General features: G+C 35.5%; 1 protein-coding gene across 1 annotated transcript in view; it reads left to right on the forward strand.

Moving 5' to 3' along the window:
* The first annotated feature begins 1,488 nt into the window (after positions 1 to 1,488).
* The window catches only part of mob2a (MOB kinase activator 2a), a 55,386-nt gene continuing 42,047 nt past the window's right edge, over positions 1,489 to 14,827 (forward strand). Inside the window, exon 1 of the mRNA XM_051883515.1 lies at positions 1,489 to 1,833. Coding sequence (XP_051739475.1) covers positions 1,817 to 1,833 — 17 coding nt within the window. The 5' untranslated portion in view covers positions 1,489 to 1,816. The remainder of the gene's footprint in view (positions 1,834 to 14,827) is intronic.

Consider the following 14,827-nt stretch of genomic DNA (forward strand, 5'->3'; position numbering starts at 1 on the left):
ATGACTACTATAGGCCTACTTGTATCATCCTTTTTTCTTTTTTTCTTGTTGTCATTTTCTACGCTGACAGAAAAGATCTAGGCCTACACGCCATTCTGGTGAATTTATTTTGTATGATGTATGATGACAGAATTTTCATATTTAGGTTATATTATTCATTTAATATGTACAAAAACGCAATATAAAGCGCAATTCGAGGTTTTAAATTCATTTTTCTTTCCTTTTCACCTGAACGTCTCCACAGAAACTCACTTTGAAGAGAAGGATCCATTTTCAGGAATTGCCGTTAGCTGTCCCTCAATCGTAATTTGTGATTCTAGCTGACTCTTTCTGGATCATTTAAAGACTTTTCTTTAAAATAAACAGTTCCAGTGTCCCTTTTGCATCACAGTTACTTCTTCGCCGAGTGAAAACGTCGCTACAAATGACCAATTACACAAATGAGACTAAACTACACGTCAACCCAAGCTAGCAGGTGTTCGCGAGCCCCTAGCGGTTCATGGTAGAATTGCACGTGTTCGTGAGCTTGCCATTAAAAAACTAAAAATAATGTATTAAATAGTTTTAGATTGATATTATAATTAATAAAAATATAACAAATTACTCTAAAAAATACATTTAATTATATATTGTTAAGAATTTCAGGGGATACTTCAGACATGGTTAGTTTAAATACGTTATTAAAGGGATTAGTCACACAAAAATGAAAATTCTGTCATCATTTACTCACCTTCAAGTTGTTCCAAACCTGTATGAATTTTTTGAAGAATATGGGGGAGATACTATGGAAGTCAATGGGGCCCATCAACTGTTTGGTTACCAACATTCTTCTAAATATCTTTGTTTGTGTTCAACAGAAAGAAAGAAATTCATACAGCTTTGGAAATACTTGAGAGTGAGTAAATGATGACAAAATTTTAATTTTGAGTGAAATATCCCTTTAACTGTGTGAAAAAGATGCCATTACAGTGCACCACAAAAGCACATCTACAGCGCCATCTGTTGGTACGTTGAGAGATTGTTCTTTATTCATTGACATGAGCGTCAACAATTTTGAGTGAAATTGAAAATAAAATATGTTTTTATTTATCAAAATATAAATAAAGACACATGAAACATTGTTATAGAATACGAAGTATCGATTAAATATTAAGAGAACAGACTTGAAGAGCAAAAATGAATTTTTTAAAAACTTAGGCTAGAAATTATGAAAAAAATAAATCATTCAAAAGACGAAAGGTTTGCTGCGTGCAAGAACCTTTTCAACAATTGGCTAATAATAATAGTAATAAAAGAAAGATAATAAATTCTTAAATGTGGATGTTTATTTCTGACTGCAGCTGAGGTGAACAATGGCAGGCACGGTAGCGACTGTGGACTGAATCAGTGGCTGTGGCTCAAAACCTAGTAAGCTGCCTAACTAGACAAGGTTTTTGGAAATATTAGTGCTTTCCGTGCAAATAGTCATCTCGCTGGGTTTTGAGACACAGCCGTGTATACTTCCGGATTCCTGAAATCAAGCAGCAGCGGGACTGAAGCAGACTCTCAGTGCACTTGCGTGTATTACAGACATCAAGCCACGGACCACCGGCATCCACAACACTGACAACTGAACCCCAGCAGTCCTGACAATACCAGCTGCTGAGTACAAATCGTGGCTCTTTAGAAACATCATTCAAAGTCAGTGAGGAGAACCTCTATGTCCAAAACTGTTTTAGGCACCACTCCATAGAGACCAAAAAATCAAGCCCTGGATATAATTTGAGACAGCCGGTGAAAGTCAGAGCAAAGCTGGCGTGGATCAGCTGCCAGCAGAATGGACTGGTTAATGGGGTGAGTTCAATATATTGGTCACTTATAAATTGTCATGTTTGAGTTTGTGGCATACATTTTGCTGTCTTCACATTTGTGAAGTTTTATGCCAGATTACAAATTTAAGTTGTATTTGTTTTTTTTAAAATGTTGAATTTTGAGGTTTAGTGGAATTAAAAAAATGACTGTATTAAGTGACTCAGTCATTCGTGTAGCATTTCATACAGGGGTCCAGGACATTGTTTGACATTAAAATTGTCTGAAACTTTAAACAGAACACGGCATTTTGTTTTTACTTATGTGGTTTCCTTCATGACATCCTGCCACATGAGAAGCAACACCCTGACCTGGCAGGTTATTTTAGGTTAAGAAGAAATTAGAAGACTTAATTAATATTTGTCACCGATGCATTACAGATCCATTAAAACCTTTACTTTTTGATACACGCTTGAATTTTATTCAGTTTTTGTTCAAGAGATTTTCTCAGGTATTTGCGAACGGTTGGATGGATATCTAAAAGTAGATTAGTTTTACATTAACTTTACTGCATGAGCTGTACTTTATGTAAAATTTTCATTAGTCACTTAACATCTTTACATTGTGGTTTGACAATATAAAGTATGTATGGTTGGTTTATCTTAAAAGGATAGTTCACCCAAAAATGAAAATCCTGTAATCATTTACTCACCTCATGTCGTTCCAAACCTGTATGACTTTCCTTCTTTTTTGGAACATAAAAGAAGATATTGAAAAATGTCTCGAGAGTTTTTTGTCCATACAATAATCGCCAATGGGGTCAAATGCTGTTTTGTACCCCATTGACTTTCATTGTGTGGCCAAAAACAAGAAATATCTTCTTTTGTGATCTGTAGAAGAAAGTAAGTCGTGCAGGTTTGGAACAACGTGAGGGTGAGTTAGTGATGACAGGATTTAAAGGATTAGTTCACCCAAAAATGAAAATTATCCCATGATTTACTCACACATTTTGAAGCCAAAAAAATAAAAAAAAACATCCATCATAAAAGTAATCCATACGGCTCCAAGGGAGTTAATAAAGGCCTTCTGAAGCGAAGCAATGGGTTTTTGTAAGAAAACTTTATTAACTATAATAGCTTCCTGCAGACGGCCATATGCATCGATTTGCGGTGGAAGAATAACCCCTGACCAGACGCATGATGTAATGATGAACGTGGAAGCTCAGAGGATAGAGCAAAACGAAACACCGGTCATGAATTAGAAGTCTAAAATGAGAATTTTTAAAGAGAAATGTCAGATGATTTTTATATAAGAGAAGAGGAGCTTGAGTTTGTTGCCCAGCCCTATTTGTTTGAACCACGAGCGGCGCCTGAGCTAACGCTTGCGCAGTATGCGAACGGCCGTCCGCCAGAAGCTAGTTATTTGAATTTATAAAGTTTTAAATATGGATATTTTTCTTACAAAAATGCATCGCTTCGCTTCAAAACGCCTTTATTAACCCACTGGCGCCATATGGATTATTTTTTATAATGGATGGATGAATTTTTTTGGGGCTTTTTAAATATAATTCCAATTGTTTTCGCCTGAAAGAAGATAGTCATGTACACCTAGGATGGCTTGAAGGTGAGTAAATCATGGGATAAGTTTCATTTTTGAGTGAACTATCACTTTAAGGGTATGTTTACAGGACAACGATGTACTAAAAACAGAAGTTTTTCCTTAGCTTTTTTCGCGCACAGACAACAATGTCGTCAAAATTATCCCAGTTCATACGGATACGCGAAAACGACTAAAAACGTTGTATTCTGCTGCCAGGCCAGTAGATGGCGATGTCACTTTGTAAAGAAACACCACGCACCTATAGACTGAACATGTAATACGCATGCGCATGACGTCAACGTTTTCACAAATTCGCGAAAACTGCATGTAAATGAACAGCCAAAACGCATAAAAAGTTTTCCGTTTTAGTTGAAAATGGAGTCGTGTAAACACTCCCTTAATTTTTGGGGTCAACTGTTCTTTTAAATGCGCAGTAACTTTTTTTTTTTTTTTTTTTTTACTGTAATAAAATTTTACTTCTGAATAGTACTTTTGACAAATATGTTTAAAGTAATGTTAACTCACATGAAATAAAGACTCGTCATATTTGTGACCTAATAAAAGCTGTTTTATTCTACGTAAGGGTGGACCCCCTTCATGGTGGCAGCCATGTTGATATCACATGATTTACTACTCACTGTATCTTGGTAGCACCCTATTATTGGACACTTTTGGTTTAAGAATGTTCTGATATCATTATTGAGGTTGATAAATAAGTCATTAGGAGTTAAATCAAATTTAAAAATCATTAATTTCATAAGAATGTGATGTAATTCCTTGATTCAGTGCTGATAGTGAATCAAGGTCATATTGTACATTGTTCGATACCTTTTGTAATGATCCAAACTGATTGTTTTGAGGTCCAGAGCATATCACGCATGTATATTTACTCATTCTCAATAGCCTTAATGACAGGTCATGATTTGCAGAACAGTAGAGACGGTTTTAAACTGTTGACTGACTGTGGTTCAAGCTTATATTTGGTTGTTTCATATCAACTACAGGTTCAGATCTGCTCTGGGCATCTCTGTTCTTATTTTGTCTGATTTTCCATTTTAAATGGCACTTATCTTTATGAGCCTTTAATCCGTTGATTAATTATACAGCTGACATTGCCTACTTGCAAAGCAATTAGCATTGCTCACATGAGCAGGTTGACACTCGCTTCCTGGTCTTGTAGTTAAACCCATGAAGGGACAATTATTTGTAGATATATTTGCATTTGATTATTTATTTTGCTGCATAAATGACTGATGAATGATGTCCAGAGATTTATGTGCTGTTTATGCCCTTTGTAATTTACCTCATTATGCAATAATAAAATTAATTAGATTTTTTTTACCCTTGAAAAGGTTTTTTTTTTTCATTTTTGGAAAAATCACCAGTAAATATTTAACTGACAAAAATCATACTGTACATCATAGGGGCTGTGGTATTTTTCTATTATTATTATTATTACAGGATATAGCATGTTTTAATAACAAATGTTTTAACCATCTTCTGAGCAAAGTCAGAGAGCTTTGAATCTTGTGAACTCTCATCTGCACTCCCATTGCATTATGTCACCTCTCATTTGCATAATGTTGAACTCTCTGTTGCTCATGTTTGATCGAATTGGCAACTCTCAATAAAATGAATTCTATTACCACAGATGTATATATATATATATATATATATATATATATATAATATATTAGGCTATGAAACAATGAATAAGCACGTGCAAGATGAAACATATACCAGAATGTAATTTTAAGATCATCTCTGTTGGTCACATCATGTGGCTTCAGCCTCTGTTATAGACAGAAGGTCAGGCATTGTCAGGCATTCCTATGGGTTTATGCCATCATACAGCTGGTTTAACAGGTCCAAAGACAGTGACCATACATTCACATTCCCGTCTCATTACATAAGCACCCTCTCTTGACCTGCTGCTGCTGTTTTTGTCTGTTCTGACCACATAAAACATCATGCTGGCCATTGCAGGCTGGTAGGCCAAATCCTTTCCTGTTTTGAAGTCTTGCATAAGTGACATTTTGGCTTCTGCCCTGCGATTCACCCAGTATTCAGGCAGAAGAATGGGTTTAATTGTGTTTATTCAAACTTGCAAGTGAATTTATCAATAAAGACAACATGAGCAAGCATTTGTAACTTATTGAACAGAATATTCTGCAAGAAATAATGCAGGTCAGGTCCAGTGTTGGGGAAAGTTACTTTCAAAAGCATTACAATATTGCGTTACTCCCTAAAAAGTAACTAATTGTGTTACTTAGTTACTTTTTTATGGAAAGTATGTGTTACATTACTTTTGCGTTACTTTTTCACACCTGGGCTGGGCTTGATCGTTTGTTTTTTAACAAAAAAGTTCTATTTTTGGCAAATTTAAAGGCCCTTTCAAATAAAGCACATCTGCACTTTCTCTCAACATGGGGACAGGAGAGCTGTCGGTCAATAAATGTGAAAGTAACTTGCATTACTTATTTGCAAAAAGTAACTTAGATATTTTGTTGTCAATTTAAAAGTAATGTGTTACTTTATTAGTTACTTGAAAAAAATGATCTGATTATGTAACTCAAGTTACTTGTAATGTGTTACCCCCAACACTGGTCAGGTCCACTTCAAACCCCAACTGTAACCCTAACCACTGTATGAAAACATACGAATAAGATTGTATGAATTCATTTGAATGTGCGAGGGGGGGGGGGGGGATCAGAATTGGTCAATATTATATTTTTATGCTTGCATTACGTTTGCCGTCATCTAACACTTATTTAAAGTTAATCATTCAAACAGAGATTCACTGAGGCTTAGATTTCTCCACCAATATCTATAGCTGATTATTCAGAATGATATGGCGTGTTGAACAACAGTAACTAACCCCTAACCCTACCCCACACCCTGACAGACAGCTTTTGCGACCAATGATAAAGACTTTTCTCCACGCCCCTACTTTTTGGCATGCCCATTACTCCAACCTGCAGAGACCCACACTTAGAGAACTGTGAACTTTGGATAACTTTCCTGAGGTAAATATGTTACGTGACATGTTTTATTGCAGTCTTTCCGCAGTTAAAACGCTGATTGAGCGATTACATGAGACATGATACATTTTGGTAAGTTGTACTGTATCTTTCAACATACCTTCTGATGTTAATGCATGTTTTTTCATGCTATAACTAAGCTATAAATTGGAAGAAAAGACTTGTGCTGCTGCTTGAACTGAGGCTCTACAGCAATCTGTCACGTCACATTTAAGAGCGTCAAAACGGCATTTGTTTGTTTGGATTTTATGATCAAATGGACGTAATTTGAAAGCTGAGACTTTGTTTCTTATCAGAAATAACAAAGCACAAAGCTATTTGCGACTATTGGATGGGATGGGAGGGAGGCCAACTACAAATAATGATTGGTGTAGGGAAAAACCATGGACTGGCAACCCTGGGTGTTACACAGGGTCAAATAGAGCCTGCTTTAAAGGGTTAGTTCACCAAAAAATGAACATTCTGTCATTTATTACTCACCCGTTCCACATCTGTAAGACCTTTGTTCATTTTCAAAACAAAAAATTAAGATATTTTTGATAAAATCCGAGAGGTATATGACTCGTCCAAAGACAGCAATATAATCAACACTTTCAAGGTCCAGAAAGGTACTAAAGATATCGTTAAAACAGTCAACGTGACTGCAGTGATTCAACCTTAATTTTATGAAGCGACAAGAATACTTTTTGTGCGCAAAAAATAATGACTTTATTTAACAATATCTTCTCTTCTGTGTCATTCTCATACGTTGTTTACGTCCAGCGCTTCCAGGTTCTACGTTCAAACGCCGACTCATTATTGGCCGGTTCCTGCATCAGCATCACGTCGGCTGTTTTAGCATCACGTCGGCTGTCTTTAGTACCTTTCTGGACCTTGAAAGTGTTGATTATATCATCAAAAATATCTTAATTTGTGTTTCGAAGATGAACGACATGAGGGTGAGTAATTGACAGAATTTTGGGTGAACTAACCCTTTAACGTCACTATTTTTTTTAACTGTTAATGCCATATTGTCGCTGAATTCAACACAAGAGACATTTTCTTCACACAATATGAGTTGCAGTCTGACAAGTTTTTCCACCCACTTTTTGACTGACCAGGATATAATCGGTCCTGATCATCGGCTGTTTTTAAAATAATTGCTTTTATCAGCCAAAACCGATTATTGGTCGATACATCGGTGCATCCTACTTTCAAACATAATGTAATAACTTTTAGCTAATCTCAAAATGAATATTTATTTTTCTTATTGTACATTCTGATGTTTTGATGTTTAAATTCACATATAGCTTTTAAAACAAATGAATTCATTTAGACAAAATAGTTTAGAATTTTTATAATTTATTGGCCATACCATGTCAGTAATTAGCAGCTTATTGGTATCTGCCAAAATTTTAATATCAGTGTATTATTCTGTGTCAATTTTGATTTCGATTTGTCCTTAATCTGATCAGAAGAAATTGTGCAAAAACAGTCAGGTTCTGTCTGGGTACTGTTAGCGCTAAGTCAGGGATGTTTTGTATGCTAGTAATAGTTTTAGAGACTTTGAAGCTATTGATGTCAAGGAGGGCACTTGACACACATAGGATGGAGTATAGAGCTTTTATTTGAGTGGAGATTTACACTATGTAGAAAAAATAGCAATTACAGAAAGGCCGGAGGGAAGGAAGCGTCTCCACTGGGTGGAGGGAGCCATTGTTTTCAGAACAGTGCTTTATGGGAACTGTGTCAGATTTTACAATAGCCATGACGTTTATTATGCCAGGTCAAATTTTATGACTGGTCAGCTTTAGTTATTCATTTAGTGGGTTTTAGCGTGCTGCAATGTTTAAATATTTGATTTATTTAAAAAAAAAAAAAAGTTACATTTGTAACAAATGGTCAAAAGGAAAGTGTGTTACCTAGAAGAAAAAGGAAATGAGTTGATTAGTTTGACAAAAGAGACCATTATTATCTGCAGTCTTGAGAACTGTTTTGTATAAGGATTTTGATGTTTGGTGAATTATGGCAGTGTTTAGTTTTTTTTGTTTTTCTTCTAGAAGGTCCTGGTCTGTCCTTGGAGTTTGTACTTGTTTTACTTGGCTGCTTACTTTCTTGTTTGCTTGCAAATACTATACTTAGTGCAAAGCCGAAATTGCCAGTACATTTCAAAACAAGTCCAAAATTAAGTGATATTAAGCTCTTTATTTTATATTTTGTTTAAGATATATATATATATATATAATAAATAAAATATACACAACCCAAATTCCGGAAATGTTGGGATGTTTTTTAAATTTGAATAAAATGAAAACTAAAAGACAAATCACATGAGAAAATATTTTAATCACAATTGAACATAAATAATATAACAAATGTAGGGCTGCACGATTTATCGCAATTTTATCACACTCGATTTGGCAAAGGCTGCGATTATTTTATGCGCAGCTTGTCAGAGCTGTATGGCTCTGTGATCAGTAGTAAATGCTTCTCCATTTGAAAGCCAGAGGGCGCTCTCGCACAGAAACTGCAAATATGCCTTGCTGCCAAAGTAGAACGCGTCATTCCAGAATAAACAGAAGATTGAAACGCTTTGATTGATTAAACATGACTATTAAACACACGACTGCCTTATTCTGTGTAAGAAGCCACATCATCTCACAGAAGGACGCTCAACTGTCGTTATGAAGTGAGTTTGGGGTAAAAACATTTTATTAAATGTTGTCTTTTGTTGGACGAGATGTTAATAAATGCTTCTCATGTCTGGAAAGATGTTTGACGCGTGTTGTTTTTTCAAATGCACATTATAAGCGATTCAAACTCACAGTGCTTTCAGATGGATTAGCATTTGGAGCCATAGTTCATTGACAAGCCGTGCATAAAAAGTAATCACAGCTTTGGGATTTCATAATCGCACTGAGCCAAATCGTTTAAGCGCGATTTCAATGGGTTTCAGGTCTCAAAAAAGTTGGCACGGGGGCAACAAATGGCTGAAAAAGCAAGAAATTTTGAAAAGATTCAGCTGGGAAAACATCTAGCAACTAATTAAGTTAATTGCTATCAGGTCTGTAACATGATTAGCTATAAAAGGGATGTCTTAGAGAGGCAGAGTCTCTCAGAAGTAAAGATGGGAAAACTCCAATCTGTGAAAGAGTGCTTAAAAAGATTGTGGAATACTTTAAAAACAATGTTCCTCAACGTCAAATTGCAAAGGCTTTGCAAATCTAATCATCTACAGTGCATAACATCATCAAGATTCAGAGAAACTGTGCGTAAGGGACAAGGCCAAAGACCTTTATTGGATGCCTGTGGTCTTCAGGCCCTCAGACGACACTGCATCACTCTTCAGCATGATTGTGTCAATGACATTACTAAATGGGCCCAGGAATACTTCCAGAAACCACTGTCGGTAAACACAATCCGCCATGCCATCTGCAGATGCCAACTAAGGGGGTGCATAAGTGCATACGGTATGGGCAGCTTGCATGTTTTGGAAGGCACTATGAATGCTGAAAGGTATATAAAGGTTTTAGAGCAACATACGCTCCCCTCCAGACGACGTCTATTTCAGGGAAGGCCTTGTGTATTTCAGCAGGACAATGCAAAACCACATACTGCAGCTATAACAACAGCATGGCTTCGTCGTAGAAGAGTCCGGATGCTGAATTGGCATGCCTGCAGTCCAGATCTTTCACCTATAGAGAACATTTGGCGCATCATTAAACGAAAAATACGTCAAAGATGACCACGAACTCTTCAGCAGCTGAAAACCTATATCAGGCAAGAATGGGACCAAATTTCAACACCAAAACTCCAGAAAATCATAACCTCGATGTCTAGACATCTTCAAACTGTTTTGAAAAGAAGAGGAGATGCTACACCATGGTAAACATGCCCCCGTCCCAACTATTTTGAGACCTGTAGCAGGCATCAAATTTAAAATGAGCTCATTTCGTGCATACAATTGTAAAATTTCTCAGTTTAAACATTTATGTTATCTATGTTCTATTGTGAATAAAATATTGGCTCATGTGATTTGAAAGTCTTTTAGTTTTCATTTTATTCAAATTTAAAAAACGTCCCAACATTTCCGGGATTCGGGATGTAATATAACAAAGAGTGTTTAATGATAGAGAAGACTCATGCTGACCCTCATAGCTGTGTCATAGTAAGTAAATCTCTTAAAATATCAGATAGTTGGTCCTTTTTATGACAAAACAAGGTTAGTTCAGGTTGTAAAATGTCATGTGGTGCAACTGAGAAAATATTCAGGAATTAATAATTCAAGATATTTGAAAATAATATACTTTTTACCTTTAGAATATGAAAGTGTTTTTTTTTTTTGTTTTTTTTAAAGGCTCGTCAAAACCATATGAAATATAAAAAATAAATCTTCTAAGCACTTAAACTAGATCTTTAAAACGTTTTTCTTTATCGCAATGTGTCATTGATTCAAATGGGGGTAGCAGCAGTAACTTGAAAGCATATGTTTGATGTATAAAATATTTTACAAGTTTGAGTTGATGTATATTTCATCTAGCAGGGCAAGACTGACACTCTTGTGATACCTGATAACCTTTTGTGATTGTGTTAACCTCTTTTATCTGACGTGAATTTCTAACAATTAGCTCATAGGATTCACATAATAATTGGCACTGTAAAGCAAACATCACCACACAAAATGTCAATAAGACTAGCTTTCTAAAAGTGTCTTGAGATAGCTTATGCAATGTTGGTCAAACATCTAAATCAGTCTATCAAAACCAAAAACATGCGCTGTAGTTTTGAACTTTAGTCATAGTCTTTTGGATTGGCTGTTGAGATGGAATGTCTGCTGTCAGCCAATGAGCTCTGATTAGGCAGTCTTGTCAATTTACTCATTTTAACTATTATGCTATTGTCAAGGTGTTTCATATCGTCATTACTAAAACTTCATCACGACAGGTTCTTTTGAAATGCTAAATATCGGTTTTATTCAGATTGAATTACTTAAAAAGGGATTTAATGCAAAGTTTTGTCATTGACAGCGGTTTTATGAGTTTCAAAAGAAGTTTGACAGCTCAATGAAGTCTGCTAGTCAGAGCTTTAATTCATTCGTTACATTGTACTGAAGTACGTGTTCTTGGTGGTCTCTGCTGGTGCTGGTCCTGTATTATAATAATGCATGTGCGCCCTCTCCAGGCTGGATACTGTTATTGAATCCTCATTCATGAGCTGTTCCGCTCGTTACATGTCTGTAAACATCACTGCCTATGACCGCTGCGGAGTCACGGAACAGCTGGTGTATTAAGTGCGCCTTATTAAATTACATATTGAGCTCCATATCATGTCTCCTTTATGTGTGTGGATGACGTGTCACGCTATGTTTTATGCATAAGGACTGTATAGGGCCTGTAATGTTAATGTTCATGGACGTTTTTGTTATCAACATCAGTTTTTGACATTTTTTTAAACGTGTTTTGACTTCAAATTAATTTGAATGAATTGTAGTTTACATTTTGCATAGTTGAAATGTTTCGTGTACACTACCGTTCAAACGTTTAGGGTCGGTAAGATTTGTTAATGTTTTTGAAAGCAGTCTTTTATGCTCACTAATTTATTTATTTATTTATTTTTTGTTGAAAATACTTGTGCATTTTGCACAGTACTAATATATATATATATATATATATTCAGTTTTCTAAGACTGATAATGAGGTTAATTGTTGTGATTATTTTATTATCATAAGTAGTTTTAATAGTAAGAACTCAATTTTTGTTGATAAAACTTAAATATATTAAATATACATTTTATAAATGTATCAAATTGTCCATATAATATTTTAATAATCTATATTATTACTATTATTATTATAGTTTAATTTTGTATTATTATTTTCATAATTGGAGCATATACTTTATACACTCACAGTTAGTTTGTCCTTGATTCTGATTGGTCAATAGCTGTGTTTTATTCATGATAAAACACGGCTATGACCGCTTCACTCAACGGTTCTGTGTATCACTACACAACACCCTTAGCAACCACTCTTAGCAATGCAAACTGTATGTTTACAATTGAAATTGTTTATTGAAGCTTACTGGGTTATATAGAAGAGTATTGTGAGAAAGATATTGAGTGAGCGAGTTTATTACCTGCATTCAGATTTAGCATTATCCTTCAGGTCAGTCCTGTGTACATAATAATAAAAAATAATGTAAAAAATCTTAAATGTCTTATCTTGTCCTTTTTAACAGTTAAGGGATTTTCCCATGACTGACAGCGCTAGTCAAAGCATTTGTCAGTTGCGCCTTGTTCCGTGTTCACAACAGTTCAGTCTTTTCAATGTAAAAGTCTTCGCTACTGACTGACACACTCGTGAAGACAGTCTTTGCCGCCATCTAATGGCGTTATAATGTAAGTTCTGTTGCTGTTCACAGTCATGGACTATTTTTTTCCGGCGGAAGGAAGGCTTTTAGTAAGAGTTTACTTCATGAAAGTTGCATTGTTACATATTCTTGGTTTTAATATTTGTATTGTGTGGTAAGCGTTTTATAAAAGTAATAAGGTACTTGAGGCTAGTACTATATCGTGAATAAGTCACGGCTGAAAGGTGTTGTTAGGCACGACGCAAAGTGGATACAGCATAGCTTCTCGTACCTTATTGCTTACCTATACCAAGATATAAACTTCTTTTTTATAGTATCAACTATTATATCGGTTTTTGCCCATTACATGGAAAAGTTATTTTGCCATCTGTATTGGCCTGAATTTCTATATTTGGTATATTCCCTAGTAACATTCATTCATAACGGAACAAAAGCAGTTTGTTTATTGCACAATATCACCTTTAACTTCCTTTACTTGTTTGCTGTGTAATTATTAAAAGGAAGATTGCAATACGTCCAAACTACTGGACCGCAAGTCGAGGTCAAATCAGTTCACATTCCAGTGCCATTGGCATCGAGTCAAACCCGAACCCCTCCACACAGCTGCGGTCACCATAGTGCTGATATTACTGATCTACCTGCAGTGTAATACTATTCAGCAAAAGAAGAAGCAACCTAAATGGTCTCAGAAATAAACCATTTCAATCAAAGTCTTGACTCAAATGGGGCTAAACAGCTGTGTAGTGTAGATTTTAGAAGCATCTGGACTTGGATGAATGGGGTTTAGTCATCATAATAATCTCAAATTTATGTATTCATTTATTTATTGGCAAGTAAATGACTAATTAATTGGAATGCATTGAATCTGAATTTGAGTGTGTTTTAATGGCTTTGCTCTCACATCCGTTCCCTTTCATTCTGAAAGTATTGTGACACATCTGAAAGGAACTCATAGATTCAAAAGAGCAATAGAAAACACTGAACAAGCACGCAATATATTTCACTGTGGGTGTGGTCTCTAAGTTCTCACTAGGTATTGAGAACAAATCTTGTTCTTTTCAGACAGGAAATAATCTACATTATAAGGGGCCGATTACATGAAATCATGAAAATGCAAATGTTTGAAAACAGGTTTCAAAGTGCAATTTTTTGAAAATGATACCTTTATCGTCTCCATATAAACAACAAACACGTGAATTTGTGAAAACGGAGATATCATGCACATTCGTATTACGTGTTCAGTATGTTGGCCCATATAGTGTTTCTTTACAAAGTGCCATCTACTGGCCTGGCAGCAGAATACAGTCATTTTTGTGGATCGTGTGAACTGGGATCATTTTGACAACGTTGTCATCTGTACACAAAAAAAGCAAATCAAAAAAACTTTGTGTAAACGTACCCTAAGGCACTGTTAATGATTCACAATGTGGATCCTGAAATACTTGCATGCTGATGTTAAAGAGGTACTTCTCTTTTCTACAGTAGAAAGCAGATTTTTTTTTGTGCTACCTCATTAGAGAAAACAGGGAAAAAAAACAGAAAAAAGGTTGTTGTCTTCCTATTTTCAAAAAGGATAGGAAAACTTCAACACTCATAATGCACTGGGCATGTTGTCCTCCAAGGCCACTCCCACCAGTCTGCTATGGATACACTTACTAGTAAAATATCACCTTGCTTTAGTAGGAAATACTTCTTAGCAAACTTTTAGTTATAATGGTGTCGACTTTTGTTCCCGGGTGCAAGAATTCATAAAGTAAATGTTTAGAGGTAGTGAGTTATTTTCGAGTTTCCAGTGAAGGATTCAGCGCGTTGTAGGCAGTAGGCAGTGGCTAAAGGCTGCAAAGAATCGTAAATATGGAGAGAACACTGCAACGGAAAATCCGAAAAATGTTCCGTTTTTTTAGCAACATTTCAAACTGGATGACCACGAACACAGTGTATGGAATATTGCAGTATTTATTATAAATTATTTATTCATGTACATTTTTTTTTTTTTCTAATTTGCATCCTCTTGTAATCTTTAATCAAAATAACTTCCCCTCCCTCTTGCA

Source organism: Ctenopharyngodon idella, chromosome 24, assembly GCF_019924925.1.
Source record: "Ctenopharyngodon idella isolate HZGC_01 chromosome 24, HZGC01, whole genome shotgun sequence".
NCBI lineage: Eukaryota > Metazoa > Chordata > Actinopteri > Cypriniformes > Xenocyprididae > Ctenopharyngodon > Ctenopharyngodon idella.